Source organism: Vespa velutina, chromosome 5 (assembly GCF_912470025.1).
Source record: "Vespa velutina chromosome 5, iVesVel2.1, whole genome shotgun sequence".
NCBI lineage: Eukaryota > Metazoa > Arthropoda > Insecta > Hymenoptera > Vespidae > Vespa > Vespa velutina.
The window spans coordinates 817,295-838,680 of record NC_062192.1 but is presented as its reverse complement, the minus strand read 5'-3'; the positions used below and the strand labels follow the sequence as shown (position 1 = coordinate 838,680).

The 21,386-nt window shown below is 35.3% G+C and overlaps 1 protein-coding gene across 2 annotated transcripts; it reads left to right on the top strand.

The window, feature by feature from the left end:
* Window positions 1–491: 491 nt before the first annotated feature.
* Window positions 492–7,000, top strand: LOC124949250. Of its 2 annotated transcripts, none has more exons than XM_047494039.1 (7): window positions 492–724; window positions 1,563–1,699; window positions 4,014–4,196; window positions 4,373–4,489; window positions 5,748–5,835; window positions 6,014–6,152; window positions 6,396–7,000. In XM_047494039.1, exons 1-7 carry the CDS (start codon window positions 682–684, stop codon window positions 6,604–6,606), a joined length of 918 nt encoding a protein of 305 aa, XP_047349995.1. In that variant the 5' UTR covers window positions 492–681; the 3' UTR covers window positions 6,607–7,000. The 2 variants fall into 2 exon arrangements, with proteins under 2 accessions (XP_047349995.1, XP_047349994.1); XM_047494038.1 differs by having other exon boundaries at window positions 4,008–4,196.
* Window positions 7,001–21,386: the final 14,386 nt, after the last annotated feature.

The following is a 21,386-nucleotide window of genomic DNA, read 5'->3' as shown; positions in this document are numbered from 1 at the left end:
TACGAATTCTATAAGCCTATCAAATTGATATACACCCTGTATAACCGGATACTTGTTTAAGAGAAAAAGAGAAAGGGCTAGAGAATGACAGAGAAGGAGGAAATAGGGAGGAGAGAGAGAGAGAGAGAGAGAAAGCGCAGCGCATGCTGAAAGCTCCTTCTATCGATCGATCCGCACCCGAGCTTACTCGTTTTCCTTCATAAGCTTCGCGAACGTCGACACGGTGTAATCGTCTCGCGCGTACGATCGCGACGTACGACGGGGCGTATTTTTCGTTCTCTCCGCTTTTTCTCTATCTATTTATCTATTCATCTATCTATCTCTATTCATCTATCTATCTTTTAATCTCTGTCATTATCTCTCTTCGTCGTGCGTGTTTCTCTCTCTCTCTCTCTCTCTCTCTCTCTCTCTCTCTCTCTCTCTTCTTCTCTCTCTCCTTCTCTCTCTCCTCTCTCTCTCTCTCTCTCTATCTATCTATTTCTATTCTCTTTTCTATCTATCTTAATTTATCTTATTAGTCTACGTTAAAAATATTTTTCTCTTTTTTGTCTTCCTCCCCCCCTTCTTTTTCTATTTCTATTTCTTCTTCTTCTTCTTCTTTTTCTTCTTCGTCCTCCTTATCTTCTACTTCCAACGTAGGATAAAAATCTTGAAGGCGAAGATCGAAAGAAGTCCGTCGTCATGGCGCATCGAAGCGAATCCTTCAAAGCACTCTGTCTATTGTGTGAGTTTTCTGCTTTTCTTTTCCTTCTTCCTTTTTTTCTCTCTCTTTTTCTCCCAACCCACCCCTATCTCCATTCCTCTTCCTCTCTCCTTCTATATCTATAACTTTTACAATCTCTTCTTGAATTATTATCTGCAAGATCGTCTTTCCATTTTACTTACTTTTCTATATATTTCTATAAAATAGAGAAAAAGAGAGAGAAGAAAAAGGGCAAAACTAGTACTGCTGTATAATATATATATATATATATATATATATATATATATATATATATATATATATATATATTTCTTTCTTTCTCTTTTTTCTAAAGAATGCAGAAAGAAAAGAAAAGATTCGCGTTCTTAGAAGAGATCCTTTTCAGAAAAATTTATTTTTTTATTTTTTAAAGAAACAAATTCGAACTCATCTCTTTATACGCGAAATATATATCTGACATATTATATATATATATATATATATATATATATATATATATATATATATATATATATATGACTATTTGTATAATATACAATATTTTGTCGCTTTCTCTTTTTGTAAATTTAGAGAATACCTTATTCGAATGTTTTTCTTTCTCCTCGACACAGCACGGAAACGTGCTTTAATTTTATGCTTCCTAAGCCGAAAACGAGCCATCGTCACGCGCAAATTCATTCTCGCGTGTATTCCTCTCCTTCTTCCTCCTCCTCCTCCTCCTTCTACCTTCTTTCTCTCTCTCTCTCTCTCTCTCTTTCTCTCCCCGTCCGTCTTCCAATCCTCTCTCCTTTCCACTTTATTTCCCCTACTTGTCCACTTTCATTTTGCTTAATGAAATTTCTCTTTCTATTCCCTGTAGGGTGTGTCTTGGGCAACGTGTTCAGTGTTCCTACTCCAACCACATCGCCCTTAAAAGTGGAAGATCACAGGTATACGACACGTAGGATACCGAAGACTATAGTCGATTTGCCAACTCAAAGAACCAGATTGCCAATTGTAAGTATCCAAATATATTTCCTTTCGATAGAGATTTTCTTTTTGATAGATTTTAATGTATAAAAAGAAAATGAATGAAACAACAATGACATCGATATATCAATGACAATTAAGTACGAACGAAGATAGGGATAGTATATGATCGTAATTATTAATCGATAATATGAAATCTTTATCATAATTGAATATAAAATGAGAAATAGAAAATAGAATTTATAAGGGGAGATAGAGAGATATTCGTAAAAGAAATTTTTCAAGGTTTAATGAAAAAAAAAAAAAAAAAAAAAAAAGAAAAAGAAAAAATAAACGAAAGAAAAAAAAAACAAAAAAAAAATGAAACACGCCGGAATGATATCTATGGATTTTAATAATATCCTTTGTAATATTTAATGAGAGAAGAAAAAACATGGAGAAATAACGAAATGTTTTATTTTGTTGTTCCATCGTACATTGAAGTCGGTACACTGTTCTGATTATGTACGTCCTGTCGGTCTGAATTATTGACTCGTACTACTGGCAGTCTCTCTCTCTCTCTCTCTCTCTCTCTCTCTCTCTCTCTCTCTCTCTCTCTCTCTCTCTCTCTCTCTCTCTCTCCGAAGTCCGGACCGAGTTACTTACTTAACTCTTCTACTTCTGCACGCACATTCATGAATAAGTTAATCTCTTTCCCTTTTTCTTTCTACATTTTGCATAATATATTCAACGTGTACATGCGTCAACGACTTCAAGTGAATTTCCTTTTCTCTCTCTCTCTCTCTCTCTCTCTCTCTCTCTTTCTTGTTTCTAAACGTTATTACCGATTGACGTCGAACCGTTTCCAAGGTGACGAGAAATAATCGTTTGACTTGCCCAAATCGTTCCCTACAATTTAACCATTCCTCGCGTAACAAAAGATCATAAGGTTTCCAATTATGAAGATATATATATATATATATATGTACGATTACACGAATAATACCTATTACATAATAATACCTATATATTTTTTTATAGGTATAGATTTTATCCTTTTCCAAGAGGAAACACCTACGCGTTTGATAATATCATCGTATCTTATCGTTCAGTTAGTTTTTCCATGAACGTTTACCTTAAGAATCAAATCTGATTAGAATAGACCGCAAATATACCTTGAGTATTCTCTGCTAATTCCACGAACTGATTTTCTCACTAATTTCATTTCGATTCTCAAAGTGATTCACGAGATTTAATCAAGCTTTCGTGGTACACCAAAAGGCGATTGTTTCTTGAATATATAATGCTTCAAAGAATTTCTCTCTCTCTCTCTCTCTCTCTCTGATCCTCCTTTTCTCTTGAATAAATCAAACTAAAAGGAGCTAAATGTTTCTTGCTATCTTGCTATAGAATTATTCCAATATACTGTAAATAAGTATATATATATATATATATATATATATATATATATATATATGTTGTATATATGTATATATATATGCACATAACGATCGATTGAAAATCTAGTTACTAGAAACAAATGATATATTCTTTTACGTAGGCATTTATTAATTACTATTACTATTACTATTACTATTACTATTACTATTATATATTTTCCAGTTCGTAATGCACATATATTTTTAATTCGTAAATACGAGTACACTCATACATATATATATATATATATATATATCAATAACATGGCATATAACGTGCATTGCTCGAACACGATCAGTTACCTTGTTTATCAGACAGTTCTGTTAGCCATTTACATCTTTCATCAATCTTTTTCCTCGGTCACGAAAGCGACGAGCGACGACTCAAGCGTTATTTCTATTGACAATACGTTCAAACATACAACATGATAATTGATCGTTCGCGATACAATGTATATATATATATATATACACATATACTTACTGTCGTTAATACACATTACATAAAATTTCATACGTTTTGTCTAGAAAGATTTACTTCATGTTCTACAATGCGAGAATCATCAGGACGCGATTACGAAGATTAATTATCTCTGCGCTTAGGGAATTAGAGAGGAGGAGGAATTACCGGTGAATTGGATAAACGTTCTGGCGAATCAATTTAAATTTCTCCCTTCACTTTAAATCCTGGTTATTGTTTCAGTCATTATTAAACCGAGGATGAGAAAGCTTCGTGAAATCAAGTTAGGGATATTGGTCTATTCGTTTTTCTTTTCTTTTTTAATCTTTCTTTTCTTCCATTTATTATTACTACTCGCAAAGATTTTTCCTCTATTTTCATCTATTGTTAACGATAATATGTCGTTATTAATTGTAATAATTTACAAAGGGTAATATCGTTCATTTTTTTTTTCCATGCGTTGACCCCAATGAATTTGGAGACAAAGACGTCGACTACGTCGATACCGATGACGACACACCACAGATCCATATCCGGAGAGAATCCGATTTATCGTCTGAACGGAGCTAATGGACAAGCTTGCATCCTTCTGCAAACAGACGCTGTTATAGCAATAAAATATCGCACCGTTCTAGGCGAAGATCGAGTAAGAATGATCTTTACGTTTCATTCATTAATATCGTTCTTATTTATTTATATAAATTTTATGAAAGTCACGCGACACTTAAATATAATATACATATATATATATCCATTACGTATGTATTGTACATATAGGCGTTGAAAAAGTTTGTAAAATTTTTCTTTATCCTCATTTCCCAGGTGGCAGATTTATTTGTGCCCGACGATGCAATGGTCACAGGAAATTGCGACAATGAAAATACGGTAACGATGTCCTTGAAGTGGAACGCTTTTATGCTCCTATGGAGCTTCGCCAAGGTATTATAACAAATTTTTATTAACACTCATTTTTTTTCATTTCTTTTTTTTTCTTTTTTTCTTTTTTTAATAATCCTTTTAAATCCTAATAAAATTTTTATCGTCATCGAATATCTCTGCTTCTATTAGGTATCGAAAAAAAAAATATATATATATATATATTATGGAATTGTTAATAGATATCTTAATATAATGATAAGTTCATTACGTTAATCATTATTTCGAATCTTCTTGTTAATAAAACGCGTTAAATTATTCGACGCTGATCACGTTGATCATTTTTGTGCTTAATTGTAATGACGCAAGCTTCTTCGTCCTCTTGGAGATCGATACTCGCGTTCTATTTCCAGTACGAATTCTATCCGTTGCGTAACGTAAAGTCGTTTCGACGAATATTATTTATAGAAACGTGTATCGTTTTACATGTTATTTATATTTCAACATCATCGTCGTTCTTCCGACAGATAAGAAGTTTTCAAAATGACATATTACTTGTTAATTCCCACTACGTTGTCTTTCCTTTTCTTATTTTTTCGCTTATTCTTTATTCCACAGGTGGTACGCGACTTTTTTCTTTTTTTTTTTTTTTTTTCATTTTTCTCTCCTCCTCGCTTTTCTCTCGTTTACCTTCATCGCTACTTCATTTAATGTATTCTCGAATGAAATTCAGCAATGGTTATTATTATTATAGGATTTACGTAGTAAAAGAAAAACGTGTAGTTCGTTCAAAACGTAATAATGATTACTTTGTTATTCGAGGACTTTTGAAAAATCTTATAAAAAGCACGTCGAAAAGCTTCAATCCTATTCTTTCGAAGTGATACTTAAAATACAATTTTCGCGCTTGTCAAGTACGCATCTATATAGAAATATATATATATATGTGTATGTGTGTGTGATTGCATAATGTGCATATATATATATATATATGCACACTTATATGTGTATACCAATAAAAAGTTCGTAAATACGAAATAAAGTCATACAATCGATTTGACGTGGGAATAATTTAGTTCTAAATAATATATAAATATTATAGAAAAGAAATATATTATATTGTAACTTTTAATTAAAAACTAGCCTTTAATTAAAAACTATCCTTTAATTAAAAACCCGATAACATATTGCTATTGCTTATTTTGAAAATCGTTTATGAAGAATAGAGAAATAGGGAGAAAAGAAAATCTCGTTGTAAAAAGGATTTCATTTTTATAAAAGAGATAGAGTTTTCTATTGAAAGAGAAAACTTATTTTTCAGACGCCCGGCGGCGAACGATGGTACGTTGAGAAAATCGAATTGACCTACAATTCGAGCGACCGACATTTCGAGCTAGTAGATCAGCCAAGTAAGTCAAGTTATTACTTTGTTCGACCTCTTCAATATTTCTTTTTTCTTTTACGTTCGATACACACGAAATATCCATTTATTCTACTAAGAAAACACGATGGCAAGGGATGATATTAAAAAACGCTAGAAGATAGGAGAAGGATTTTACCTCTCTTATATGTATTTTTATTTTTCAGATAAAACTGTTCGCGTGAGTACCGGCTCGAAGCACAGTGCCATGCTTTTTCCAACACCCGTTGGAAAGTCTTATGCTTGTGACAATGAAACGGAAATTCATTTAACCGATGGCAAACATACCGCCACCGTTATCCTCAGGTATATGCATATATATGTGTGTATATGTGTATATATATATATATATACATGACCGAGCTATATTTTAATTATTCACATATTTACATTTTTTTATTTTTTTTATATATATATATTTTTTTTTTTTTTTTTTTTTTTTTTTTTTTTTTTTTTCATATAAATACCTAGAGGCGAGTCAATGAGAAACGCTAACAAAGTTTACGTTTTTATAAGACGTGTAAAATATTAATTTATTCGTTTGTTTAGAAATATGAAGCTTCAACCGTTCAAATTTAAGAACAACGAATTTGCCGCTGAGTTTTCTTGTGCAGCGTTAAGTGCACGAGCAAACGGAGACGAGACTGCACCGGTCGCGGTTGGTTCCACTTTGGCTGCTGCCGTCCTATTAACTATCACCGGTTATGCGGCCTATCGATATTTCAAAGTGAAGAAGGTCAAGTACGATACGATGGAGTAAAGTACTTTGCTCTTGCGATCAAGGACACTGTCACGACGACATGCCAAAGAGATTACGAATAAGAGACAGCGAGATAAAAGGGAGTAAGAAAATCTATGAAAAAAGAAAAGAAAAGAAAAGAAACGAAAAGATGCTCCTTTAGCCAAACTAATGTCGACAGAAAAAATCCTTCGCTATTTTTATTCGTTTATTTTTGTTTTTGTTTCTTTTTTCTTTTTGTTATTTTTAAAGAATTCCAAAAAAAAAAAAAAAAAAACGAAAGAAGCTGTAAAAATTTTAATCGGACATATTAAGATTCGTACTGGTAATTATGAAAGTGGTCAAAGTTCGATCATTATTGTTACCGAACATTTTATTTATTTATTTATTCATTTAATTTTTCTTTTATATCGTTTAGAATTATCTAAAAAATTACGTATAGAAACCACTTTCGTAATCATCGGTTCTCATGGTCTCGCTTTTTGAAAGAAAGAGACTCTAATAACGTGCTATCGTCGAAGCGTTCAGTGATATTTACAGAACTTTAACGCTTGAAAATCATAAAGATGGACGTATGGAAGAAAAGAAAGAGAAAAAGGAAAAAATAAAAAAGAGAAAAAAGGAAAGAAAAGAAGAAAGAGAAAAAGGAAAAAAATAAAAAAGAGACAAAAGGAAAGAAAAGAAGAAAAACAGAAAGGAAGAAAGAAAGAAAGAAAGAAAGAAAACGAAAAAAAAAGAAAAAAAAAGAAAAAAAGAAGAAGTAAAAGTTACCTACTAAAAAAAAAACTAAAAAAGTTATCTATTTATTAAACATCTAATGCAAGGACAAAAAGAAAAAAATAAAAAAAAGCAAAGAAAAAGAAAACAAGGTAAAAAAAGAAAAAGAAAAGACGAATAGCGTCCGCGATGATGGTCGAGTCGGTGTACCTGAGATATCTGAGATCCGAGATTTTTTTTTTCGAAAAAAACTTGTCAGACAAAAGTAATAAGAAAAACAAAATCTCTGATTAAGTGAGGATGTTATCGTTGCGAGCACGATCTCTCAATATTCACTGATTAAAATTGTCATTATATCACATATCGTAATCGAGCTAGTGGCCATCATCTATATACAAACTTTTCATAGGATACAAATATTTCGCGAATATATTTAGGAATATTCTCGTTGTACCTTTTAAGGACTTCGATAATCAACTCGTGCGACGATTAATCGCATTAGTATACGAGATATTAAGCGTATGTAAATTTATTATTAATTATTATTATTATTATTAATTATTATCAATTATTATTAATTATCACTCTTATTTCTCTCTCTCTCTCTCTCTCTTTCCCTCTCTCTCTCTCTCTCTCTCTCTCTCTCTCTCTCTCTCTCTCTTTCTCTCTACGTACGTTTCATTCGTCCGAAGTGATATAAAGTCCATATTCGCAAACTCTGATGGTTGTAACGATAGACTTTAAAAAAAAAAAAATCGCAGAAGGGTGTTATTTCATCCCTTCGGTAAATATCGTCATTTCTTTTTAAATCGTGATCAGTGTTGCGCGACATATTCCTTATCTCAATATCCTTCATAAATATTAATTATAAATATATACATATTTACATACCTACATACATAAATAAATATATACCTATATTATAGAACGGAAAATGTTAAGAGAAATATTGAAGAATAAGAATAATGGTTTGTAATTAATTCGTTTCATTATTAAATGCGTTAAAAACGACGAAAGATGTAATTAGCCCCTCAGGCAGCTAAAGTTTTAAAAGAGAAACAACTATAATAATTAGTTTTAAATTAATGCAAATATTTGCCTTGATATTATATTTGTAAGATTTTTCCTCTCTTTTTCTCACTCTTTCTCTCTTTCTCTCTCTTTCTCACTTTCTCTTTATCTCTCTTTTTCCCTTGTGCTTTTATTATTTTTTCATTGCTTAATATTTTTCTCGTCTCTTTTTTATCTCATTTTTTTCTCTCTTTTATTCGATACGTGTAAATGTAGGTTTTACTCGAAATATCTGTAAATACACATAAAGTTAAATCGATCTTATATAATATATATATATATATATATATATATAATTTCAATATTATAATGTTTAAATCAATTTTGCATAAATCGCGATCTGACACAGCTCGCTTTTATCGTCACGTTGCTTTTTGACACGGATGATGGAAATGTGAAAAGTGTATAAAAGGGAAAAAAGAAAAAATGAAAAGAAAAAGAAGTGAGTGTTGACGGGGGAAAAAACAAAAAAAAAAAAAAGAAGAAGAAATTCAATTATCCCATTCCGTATAATTTTCATCCCACGACACTGCGCAATTATATTGTAACATATTGTGTAAATATATTATACGTAGATCGTAACGATTGACGAAGCTCGATGATTTCATAATAAAATCTAAAAATAGGATCGCGATTAAACGTATGTACGATTATATAAAATCGATCCTTTCGAAATATCATCATCGACCTTGGTTGTTATCGTCGAACGAAATAATTCAATATCGTGATAATTTAAAAATTTACAGCACACATCAATTTAAAGATTTTAAATCAAAAAGAACGTTGTCTATAGTCGACAGATAACACATATAAAAAGACCTAATCGAGATCAATACTGTTAGTTTTAAATTATTATTAAATTTTCTTAGATATAATGCGAGGGTAAGACGCACGTAAGATAACAAAAAAAATAAGAAGAGGGGTAGAAAGAGGGAAGAAAATAATAGAGAGAGAGAGAGAGAGAGAGAGAGAGAAGAGAGAAGGAAAGATAAAGATAAGTTCGACGTTTCTATAGCGTATACCCACTTTGATTTTCTTTTTCCTCGACGCATATAATCCAAAAAAAGAAAAAAGGGAAAAAAAAAAAAAAGAAAAAAATTAAACCAAGAAGAAAAAAACAGTCGCAAGATTAACGATCGAAGCGAATAATTTTGAGGGATGAATATTGTAAACGCGGATACGGCGTTTTTAAATGTACCGCGTATGTGCCTGTACGTACGTGTGTGTGGAAATATAATATGTTTATATATATATATATGTATATATATATATATCTATATATACACGCATTTCACACGTGCGTATACATACGCCATATATATGTAATATTTACATTATCGATATATTATTAATATAACATATGAACCTCTGTCTTCCAAGTGCATATTAAAGTTACAGAAAACTTCGTGTGTAAATATATTATATGAATATCGTAATATATGCATATATATATATATATATATATATATATATATATATATATAAATATATATATCGTCGTCAATTCGTGATCATTCACGTTGATCGCGTCAAAGGATACGATAATAACAGAATAAATAAGAAAGAAAGAAAAAAAGAAACAGAAAGAGAAAGAGAGAGAGAGAGAGAGAGAGAGAGAGAGAGAGAGAAAGAAAGAAAGGCACTATACGAAAAGGAAGAAATGAAATATATGATAAAATCAAGAAGACTTCTGGAAAGTTCGACAACAACAGGATCGACTCGCTATTTTAGCTCCAAGAACAATGGCGTTATTATATAAAAATGTATTTTTGTGCTAAAAGTCAATCTTATCTTAAAATTAATTAGAGACACGAGTAAACGAATAGCTATTTAATGAAGAAATCAATTTAACAATAATTATTAACCATTGTACCTTGCGGCTTCCACTTTGTTATCGTGTCGTGTTTATAGCTCGTTGAAGAAAAAGAAAGCCGACAAAAGGAAAACGAATCAATAGTCAAACGATATTAGATCAAACACATTAGCCAAAAACACATATTATTAGACAATTTTGCAGTCCTCCCCTCTCTTCGTCCTTCTCGCTGTTACGTCTCGTCTAAAAAGAAAAATGAAAAAAGAAAACAAAAAAAGAAAAAAAAAAAAAAAAGAAAAGAAAACAAAGAAAAAACCAAGTTACACGAACGTCGAAAGGTGCAAGGGATTGATAAGGGTGATTATTTTGTGCAAAGTTTTTGATAAGCGAACGAAGGAAAATGAAAAATTTCAAAAGGATTTAGAGTCTTTCGAGCTATCTCTTAACGAGGCCAATTAAGTTAATTTCGGCGATAGGATGAGGGTGTCGATGGACAAAGTCGGTGATTAAGATAAAGCGATTGATTAATTTCAATAATCGAAGTGGTACGTAATTATACATCTATAAAAAATTGTATGATATCAATGAAAAAAAAAAGAAAAAAACAAAAGAAAAAGAAAAAAAAAGAAAAAAAAAAATAAAGGCTGTTATACAAATTCATTCGCTCATCTTCACCCGTCTCTGTCTTTCTATATTTTATTACATTAAATTTTCATTTCAATATAATTCATTCGTATACTTTAACACCGTTATACTTAGTTGTACGATTTAGAAGTTTTCAAAGATTTCAAAAACAACGAAAATAATGGAAACGATAAAGACAGTAGATAATTGTCGAAAAAAAAAAAATCAATACGATTGTGTAGATGAGAATAATAATATAGTATATAGTTCGTAACGAAGATCACACCATCGACACCATTTTTCCTATTACCAATAATTTAACAATTAAAAGTTTCAATTGCAAATAATACAGATCTTATTTATTATATATCAAACGTGCTACGCGTTTGTTCGATATGTTTTTCCTAGACAGATGTTTATAGTACGATTTAAGGTAGGGTGGGAGATAGTAGTAATAATAGTAGTAATAATAGTAGTAGTAATAGTAGTAGTAGTAGTAGTAGTAAGAGAGCTCGAAACGACATAATAATTTCGCGTGGAGCTGTGGAAAAAGGGCGTGAAAAGTACAGTCAAGCAGGCTTATACAACGACCAACCAAAGGAACCCTCCGCCCCTTTTTTGCGCAATACACACGTACACGTATATACACACACATACAGATCCCTTTCTTTCTCTCTCTCCCTCCTACAGCATTGCTGTCAATGGTTCATTGTCGTAATGTTCATTGAAAAGATTCTACCGACGTAAATGTGGACCAGTACGGACTGATCTTATTGTCATCGACGACTAAACCATCGACTCGCGCCTGCGGGTAGTCCCGAAGCATTCGAAGAAAAATCACCATTCTCGTATCTTCTCGAGGAGATTAAGTTTACCTAAACTCGAATCTTAGGTTACTAGAGTCATCGATTTTATTCTATTAACAAAATCACTAAACAAATATGATATTGCGAGGACAACGAGTTCTTCTTCTTATTTTTGTTTTCATCGAAACCTTATTGATCTAATAACTGCAATTTGTTGTCTTAGGTTACTGAATTATTCATAGATTTTATTTTGCGAAAATCGATAGCCAATCGTCGTAACAGAACACTGCTGACACAATTATCTAATATAAATCAATTATTTGTCTAGACTTTGTAGGTTGAAATGTCAAACGAGCTGACGAGTTTATCTTCAATTTCGAAAGAAAAAACCCCCCTCCCAAAAAAAAGATAAAGAAAAAAGAAAGAAAGAAAAAAGAAGAAGAAGAAGAGACGATTCGTTAGGACAGGGGACGTTTATTAAGTCTATTTTCCTGGTCGCGATGTCATGCATGATATAACTTACGGTTGGACAGCACGTCCTGGTAAAAGGCTTGCATAGGGCGGCCGTATATAACGGGCCGCTAACGTTATGGTGTTACGCGGCGGATAGTAGAGTGGCACGGTGTCCAGTGACTCCCATGTCGGCTTGTTATCCGGACCGCCCCATCGTTATCTGCAATTACCCCAAAACAGCCCCTAGTTTATAAATTATAGGCCACCCCCTCTAACGCTCACGACCCACTCACCCTTTACGCCACCCAGTTCTACCCTTTTCCATCCTATATCTCTCCACCTCATCCTCATTCTGCATTTTCCTTGGTTACGTTGCGAGCATCAACGAGCATTTCTGCGAACGCAACCGATTGATCGACCATTCAAATCATTTTCTTCTTTTATTCAACACCTGTAACATTGTTTTCATTTATCTTATCAAAGATTTATCTTTCTCTTTACGATTTTCTTTTCCCTTTTCAACATTTCAAATAGAAACGTAAATGATGCGATAAATTTGTAGTTTCTTTTTAAAAAAAAAGGGCCCTAACCCCCAAAGGATTTTCGCGACATCTAAACGTAGATAAGTAGTCGATGTTTCCTTTTGAAAGAAGTAAGTATTTCACACCTTGTTGAACGAGGTACCGACGGTGGAACAACTACCTACTGGGTGTCCATTCGGGAGAGACAACCGAACAAAAGACGTTTCCTCTACCTGACCGTTTCTCTCTCTTTCCCTCTTTCCTTTTTCCTTTCTTTCTCTATCTCTGTCCGTCCGTCTGTCTTTCTTATAGGTCTACGAGCAAACGATTTTACAGAAAACGATATTTTGACAAGCTTGCGGTTTTGAACAATTTCTCATTCCTTTTTAAAGGTTTTACTTTAAGTATGGCCTAAAATAAATAGAGAAGTAATTGAGCCGGAGTGTAACGACGAAACCTTTCATTCCTCTGTCGTATCCTCTGCAAACAAATATACTTTGTTTTTTCTTGACTTGGCAAAAGAAGTCAAAAGTATGTCTCAACGTCTCGAAAGTTGATTTTATTTTGACGGGTTGATAAATGCAGGTATATATATATATATATATATATATATATATATATATATATATATATATAAATTGTCGGAGAGTTCGTTAGTGTTTCCTGGAGAAAGACTATAAATACTACTCCCAGTGGTATGACGCGATAATTATTTAATTCTCACAGCGTAGACCGTTCCGCTTTGTCTTGATAAGCATTGCTGAAAGAGCGCCTCGTCCTTGACGAGTCTGCATGGTCAGCTTAAAGGAATCGTCATAGTAGGCAACGTTTCCTCTTCCCTCCGAGCTAACACAAAATCATCTTCTTATTTCTTTATAGCTATGGCAAACGAATAAACGCGACTAATCGCTGACGTCTAAATTCTTCTATACCTTACTATATATCTACCGATGAAAGGGACATTTTTATGTTAATTTATCAATGGATATGTTAAATTTTCTTTTCAATTAAAAATATAAATCATTTGAATTCGTAAATTTCGATCGAATTTAATGTTATATAATATAAATAAATATTTATTTATAATTGAACGATAAAAGTTTGTTGTATATAACGGAGTTTTGGATGTCTCGTTAAAAGAAAGAACGGATTAAAACGCGAGACTCTCTCTAATTCGATAAATCTTAGCCGCGGTACGGACAATTTCATCGTTTCAAAGGCAGCCGCTAAAGCAACAAGGAGGGGACACGTACACACAGGAGTACGAGATTTCGAGGGGTAAGTTTGTACATCTACCACCGATCTATCTATTGGGGTGCTCGAGGGTGACGGATACAATGATGTAATGCGAAACCTGTGAAACTTTCCCCCTGTCATCTCTTTTCTCTCTCTCTCTCTCTCTCTCTCTCTTTTCTTTTTCTATTTTTTTTTTCTTTTTTTCTTTTTATTATACCATCATGGCGTAACGTAGAGCAATAGATGTACAAATTCTCCCAGCTAGTCTCTGAAACCGAACTAATATAAATTCCTAGCGTAAACGAAAAAGATAAAGAAAAGAAAAACAAATAAATAAATAAGTAAATAAATAAACGAATTGAATTGAAAATGTAATAAAAAGAATTTTGCATATTGTCCGACTTAGGATCGTAGAGAGAGAGCGAGAGAGAAAGAGAGGGAGAGAGAGAGAGAGAGAGAGAGAGAGAGAAAGAGGAATCTTTGCTTTTTCACTTCGAGGTGAGATCAAAGACGAGAAGGAAAAAAGAAAAAAAGAGTATCTAAGATGTCAGAGAAAGAGAAAGAGAGAGAGAGAGAGAGAGAGGGGGGGGGAGAGAGAGAGAGAGAGAAAGAGAGGTAGGGGTATAAGCGTGGAGAAAGACACGGCCGAGGGGTGAAAAGGAGGAAGTTCATAATAACGTCGAGGGACCAACGGACCTCGTCGACGCGTTCAGATGCTCTTTTCAAGAGTGCGAACCCTCCTCGACGCGCATTCAAGTGTCGCCGCTTTGTAATGCCTCTTAATACTACTCGCTCTCGCTCGTTATTAAGGATCCGGAACATATTGTAGGTATAACAGTGCCTACGATGGCACTATGGCGTCAAGCCTTTATATTGTCGTGCGTGTTGTACATCCGCGACAGGAAGTGGCCAGAGATTACTGTGAAATTTTAGAAAAAGATAAGCGACACATCGTTCGTAACCATAGTTACTTTTTTCTCTTTCTCAATTTACTTATTAATTTTACTTTAACATCGATTCTTTATCTTTTTTATTTCTTTCTCTCTCTCTCTCTCTCTCTCTCTTTCTCTCCTCGCTTCTTCTCCATCTAGATCGTTATTAGCGAACGTTGAGAAAGACGAGACTCTTCGAATCTACCAAGAAATCTAAGATTTTTTTATTTTTTATTTTTTGTATTCTCTTCCATTTTTTATAAGTCTCGCCATAAAAATTCTCGTAGGGCACGGCTGAATACATTCTTTTCTTTTTTTTTCCGCGTACTTTACCTGCTCGAACATGTCGCGCGAGTCAGCGTAAGACGACTCCTCGTAGAAACTTGCGTCCACCTTTTTCCCACAAAACTCACCTGACACAAGTTACGGTGATAAGGAACGTCGAATACGCCAAGTGGCACGGATTAGAACGAGAGATCCTTACGACGAAACTTTCATACCATAGTTTGAGACAATTTGCGCTTAACTTTTTATATCAGTCAGCGATTATCACCTAACGAGTCTTTTTTAATACGTATGATGGGCACGAAGAGAAAAAAGAAAACGACGAATAGAAAATCATCGATGCGGTAACGCGGTAGTTTTTATCGGGAAATCGTATGGAGCCACCATATGTGTCAGTCCCACATGGACCCATTAAAACCACCATCCTTTGGTGTCCTTAATAAGCGTCCTACCTAGTCCCTATCTATCAAACAACATCATAATTGCCATCGTGTTTCTGAATCTACAGCATCCCTTCTCCCTCGAATCGTTAAAGTGATTTTTCGTCGATAACACATGTTATCCTTTAAACTTTATCCATCTCCCTTTACAACGTTAATTGCGATTATCAATATTCGTAATTTTCTTAATTGCATGATAAAATAGAATTCTATTAAGAAAGTTTCGTTAAAAAGCGTTGATAAGATTGGAGTTTAGAATGGATTAAATCGACGTTTGTAGTAATTCATTCACTATCATTAGTCGAATGCTTTTCGTTTGCGAAACATTCAGAAGCGTGTCCTTTTCTAGGATCTCTCCTAGTTGGATGAAGTAGAACGTACAAAACGGTACACAAGGGATGATGACAGTCCTCCGTTCGTTCTATCCCCAAATCACTGGGCGCAACTAACTAACCGTGTAATCGACAATTTCGACCTATTACGACACCCTCTACGCTATAGTTTACCCCCTCGTGCAAAGTACAGAGGATAGAGACCGTACGCGACACGATAATAATCATTTCCGATCCTTATTGTTTCTTACGTCGTAATGATGTTACGAGTAACTACAGTCTGTTTAGTAATAGCCGATTCGCTCTAATAAGACGAGTTAAATTATTCTATTCTACATTATAATCAAACAATTACGTTTAATTACTTTCACAATTTTCAACGAATCTATCACGATTTTCTCTTGGAGGAAAGAAGAAAAGAGAAACAAGAAGAAATAAAAAAAAGGAAAGAAAAAGGGAAAATGTGAAACGTAACATTCAAGGCCGACGATCCAGGACACATAATACTCAAACAGCAATATACCTACCTGTAAATCAGAAAAATCGTGGACCAATCGCATTTTCGAATCTATCGTAGTGGGAGCTTACTGATACGGAACCATGGCATAAAGTGGCCAGTGACACATAAAGAGCATATTTTCGGGCATTAGGGCACCCTCCGAAGGACTCATCGAAATGGCTACCTGTGTTCGCGCCTTCGTTCGTGTCTTCGGAATATAAAAAGAATCTCGCTCGACGATCTTCACGAGGAGCAACCCTGCTAATGGGGAAATAACCGACGGATTAAGTCGACTAATCCTCTTGGCAGCGTGATTTTATTGTCGCAAGAGAGAGAGAGAGAGAGAGAGAGAGAGAGAGAGAGAGAGAGAGAGAGAGAGAGAGGATTCCATCGAATTTTAGATTTTCTTTTTTCTTTCGTGGGGTTCCATTATTGTAAGCCGTATAAGGGCTGATCGATGATAATAACGCGTGTACGAAAGTATTAATTTGAGAAAAATATGGTTCGAAACGAAACGAAATAAAACAAAAAAAAATATATATATATATATTGATTAGGTACTTGATAAAAAAAAAAAGAGAAAAAAGTAAGAGATAAAAAGGATGGAAACAATAAAAAAATGTCGAACTCGAGAACGAAGTCTTTTCGAATCATCCCCCTTTTATCGTTGAAACTCGAGACCCGCGAGTATAGCCGCGTGTGCCCTTGCACATTAGCGTTCTCTCACACCTGCCGACTGATAAGATAGAGTCAGCTTCTAAAAATATATCCGAGGAGATTTCGCGAGCGACGGCGGCTTCCGTCCGTCGTCGAGGACTTCTTGGACACACTTCGTCATTCAAACGTGCATACATATTTCTAGACGTATACTAACACACTTTACATCGATGTTACGTATGCATAAAGAAGATGATAGCGGCTATCTCGACGACTCGATTCGGTGTCTAATGACAGACCACCAACGCATTATTTACCCTCCCTCTTTGATGCCCTCTTTCTTCTCTCTTCGTGACTGCTTATTGTTCCAATGATATTAATTATATACATATACATATATATATATATATATATATATATATATATCTGTCTATATATATGTACGTATGTATGTATGTATGTATGTATGTATGTAGGTAGGTACGTATGTACTTACGTTTAAGCGCATAAATGCGTGCGTGCATGCGTGTGTTTATGGTAACGTCGACGATGTGACACCGAGTGGCACAGAAACGTGATACGATCTCCTATCGTTCTCGTCGTGTCAATCGAACGTTATATCGCCGGATTACATCGGCTTCGACAACCCTCGCTTACTCTTTTACAATTAAAACGCATCGAAGTCGTTTCTCTCGTTAGAAATCGCGAGAATCTTCTTTCAGCAGGTCGAATGTGCGTAAGTACGTAGAAATGAGTAAAACTAAAAACCGTGTGTCTTCGAATTTCTCTCTGTGCAAGAGGAAAATAAAAAAGTTTGTGCGATCGTAGCGAGAATCGTAAAGTTCCTTGATTATTTTCTCTTTTTTTTTTTCCTAGTCTTTTTTCTTTTGTTCTTTTTAATTTTTTTCTTCTCTCCTCGCTAGAAAGCACCGAGAGAGATTCCGAGCTTTTTATCTGGCTCGCTTTTGCCCAAAGAGATGGACGAACGAACGAACGAACGAATACACTTGCAATTCGTCATTACAAGCCTCTCCACTCTTTAGTCGCAGTCGCTTTACGGTGAAACCGTAGATTCTTGAACCGAGTCGGGAAGGAAGAGAAGGGAAAAGAGGAGAGACGAAGAGGAGGGTGCTGGCTTGTACGATGAATCTCGGAAACAAACGCTGAAGAGGGTTAGGTGGGTTGGGGAGGGTTCGGAGATAGGATAGGACACGTTCGCGTTGAAATCTACGTGGAGAACGTAGGTGGGTTTAATTTATCTGGATTTACGATACGCTGAAGATGCCACCCTACGGCATCGTTGGCAGCAACAGAAGCAGTAGCAACAGCATCACCAGGCAGCAACTCCAGCACCATCACCAGCACCAGCATCACTACCACTACTACCGCCTCTCAGTCTCGACGAGAGAGCAACGGCAGACGTTAAAGAGGGACGGAGGGTAGTGAGAGGTAGTGGTACTCATGAGAGACAGAGTAGAGGGATGGTGATTTTGCACAGAGCCATTTTGGAATGCAATTAAACGCAGTACAGTGAAATACGATGCTAGTGCTGCTGCTGCTGCTGCTGCTGCTGGTGCCGTTGCCGTTGTCGCTGTCGCTACTGCTGCCGCTTCTGTATACCTCTCCTTTTCTCTCTTTCGCTCTCTCTCTCTCTCTCTCTCTCTCTCTGTCTTTTTCCATCTATTTCTTCTGTATGCGTTCCAACGAATACGCGAAGATAGGAATACCTTAATGCGACGAGAACAAACGGAACATCTCGAAACGTTTGGATTCTGACGAAGAACAAAGTGAATTCGCTGTTATCGAACCGTGCATTTCTTTGATTTCCACCTTTTATCCAATCGAGATCCCATTTTTTTCCTTCGAATACATCACTTTACCGATGTTATCTTTGATTTATTATATTTCGAAATATATCACACTGACCAGTCAATTCGCTACGCGAAAGATCAATTTAGAATGAACCGAAGTAGAACATATCGCAGAAGATAAATGAATAATATTAATTTTGATAATTCGAGTGAGCTAAGACGATTCGAAGAATAAAAATGAAAAAATATTTACGAGAAAAGGAAAGGTAGTTAAGATTGGAAATCTCGGGATCGTTTTGATAAGAAGGTGCGTATATCCTTATCTTTTCAAGTGTAATGCGCGAAAGAGAAACGGGTTGGAGGTACGAGAGGAAGAGAGACGGAGGGAGGGTTAGAGGGAAAATGGCGACCGGGAAAGGAAATCCGACACCAAATCGAAGGAGACGCCATCGCGAAGCACGGCGCCGCCCCTCTATCATCGAGTCTCCCCTGAAGACATCGCGTCATTCTCTTGCCACCTCCGAGGCCTTCTCTCCAAAATATCGCGATAGTGTATTCTCTTTTTTTACCCTCCTATCCACTCCTACTTACGTTTCTTTCAATTTCAAGGATCGGGAGAGGAGGAATACGAGAGGGAGAGAGAGAGAGAGAGAGAGAGAAGAAAAAACGGAAAAGTAAAAATTCGTCGGTCAAAATCAACGAATGATCTTAACTCGTTGATGACGTAGCAACTAGAGACGCAACGTTTTCTTTAAAGGATTCTCTTATCAGACGCGATAACGACGCGATCGTTATTACGTACGATCAGGTTTCTGGACGATCGTCCTGAGTCGTGTTGTCACCTCGTGTCGATAAGAGCGCGTTACATGCAAGTTGGTACGGTCAATCACGTGCCTCTGCTGTCGCCGATTCCTATTGCTTTTGTCACTAAGGAGTCGACATTTTGTTTCAGGGTACATTCCATTCGACACTGACGCGATAACTGATCGAATCCGATGCTACCGATAGAACACTGATCGTTCTTATATATATATATATATATATATATATATATATATATATATATATATATATAATGATTATTGGTAAATCAATTCACTTTCATTACGAATTTCGAAAGGACACGCGGAAACTAGTGTTCTCATCCTTCTTTTTTGTTAAATATCCAAATCCGTTATATAGTTAGGTTTAGCGCATTAGTAAAAAAAGACAACGTCACTTGGTTGGTTACGGTCCAACGGTGGGTTCAACGTTAGACGTTCTGTTGGCAATTAGAGAGAAAAGGCGGAGCACGTTCAAAGGATTGTCGAGGCGTGCCGAGCGTCGTGAAAGATCAGGCTGCCCGCGGAAAGACATCTTCGCTCGTCTGCCACAGAAATATCGGTTCTCATTGATCTACGTTACTCTCGTTGGCTCGACGACTTCCTCGTCGTCTTGAAATTTTCTCTTTGTTACTTTTCAAAATAATTTTATATCGATCTACGGTACGGGTCGAGTTTCCCCGAGATTGTTCCTCATCCATTACCTGGGATTACTCTGTAGAAATAAATTCAAAAAGAAGAAAAAAGAAGAAAAAAAAAAAAGAAAAAAAGAAAAAAGAAGAAAAAAAAAAGAAAAAAGGAAAAAAAGGATTCAACAGGACAGAGTAATCATAAGGTTGAAAAATAAACGCAATTATAAAGTATACACGAGTAGAGGAGTATCAAATTCGTTAGCGATAACACAGCTTGCACCGAATGCAGTCGTGAACGAACATGAAATAAACTTTTTCGACAGATATAGCTCGGGATCTCGTTATAAAGTTAAAAACATAATTACTACGATAAAACAATTCTTGCCGTTATTCTTCGATCGACATAAGGACAGTATTAGATTGAAATGAAATACGATATAGGTTTGCTAGTCAGGTATTTTCCATGAACGATAATAAATTTCCATATTTCTTATCTGTCGAGGAACGATGTAATCGAACGGGAAATCGTCGAACGATTGTTTTGAAATTGCCGATGAAACGGACAGTGGTGCGATAGAGGAACGTAGAGTCAAAACAAGGCGTACGATGACGTGACGCGTTTCCGGTGTTTGTTGATGACCATTTGCATTCTCAAACGTTCATCGTTTGATTATTTTTTTCAGGCGAATTTCCCTAAGGAAGAAGCATTTACCATTTACACCAATGTCTATACGATTAAATAGTATGAATAGATAAAAGTATAAAATTCAATTAAGGGATAAGTCGTAATAATGACAAAGAGGGAATGATTTTAATCAATCGAAATGCATCGACATTTGGGAAAATCCTTGAACGTTCTCTAAAAAGGTAAGTAGTATTGAAGGATTGACCATAAAAAGAGTGATAGGGGGGAGGAGGGGGGAGGGAGGAGGGACGAGAGAGAGAGAGAGAGAGAGAGAGAGAGAGAAGAATGAAAAAGGACGACGGCTGCTGTATGGGGTGAATGTTCCAGCGGGGGTAGAGAGTCTTGGACCGCCCCTAGGCTCGACCAATCGTACGACATCGACGAGTACGCGCCGGCCAATGACAGAACGCTGCTCGTTCGGAGTCGAGCCACTCTGATCTTCGTCCTGTATAGGCAAGCGTGCGTC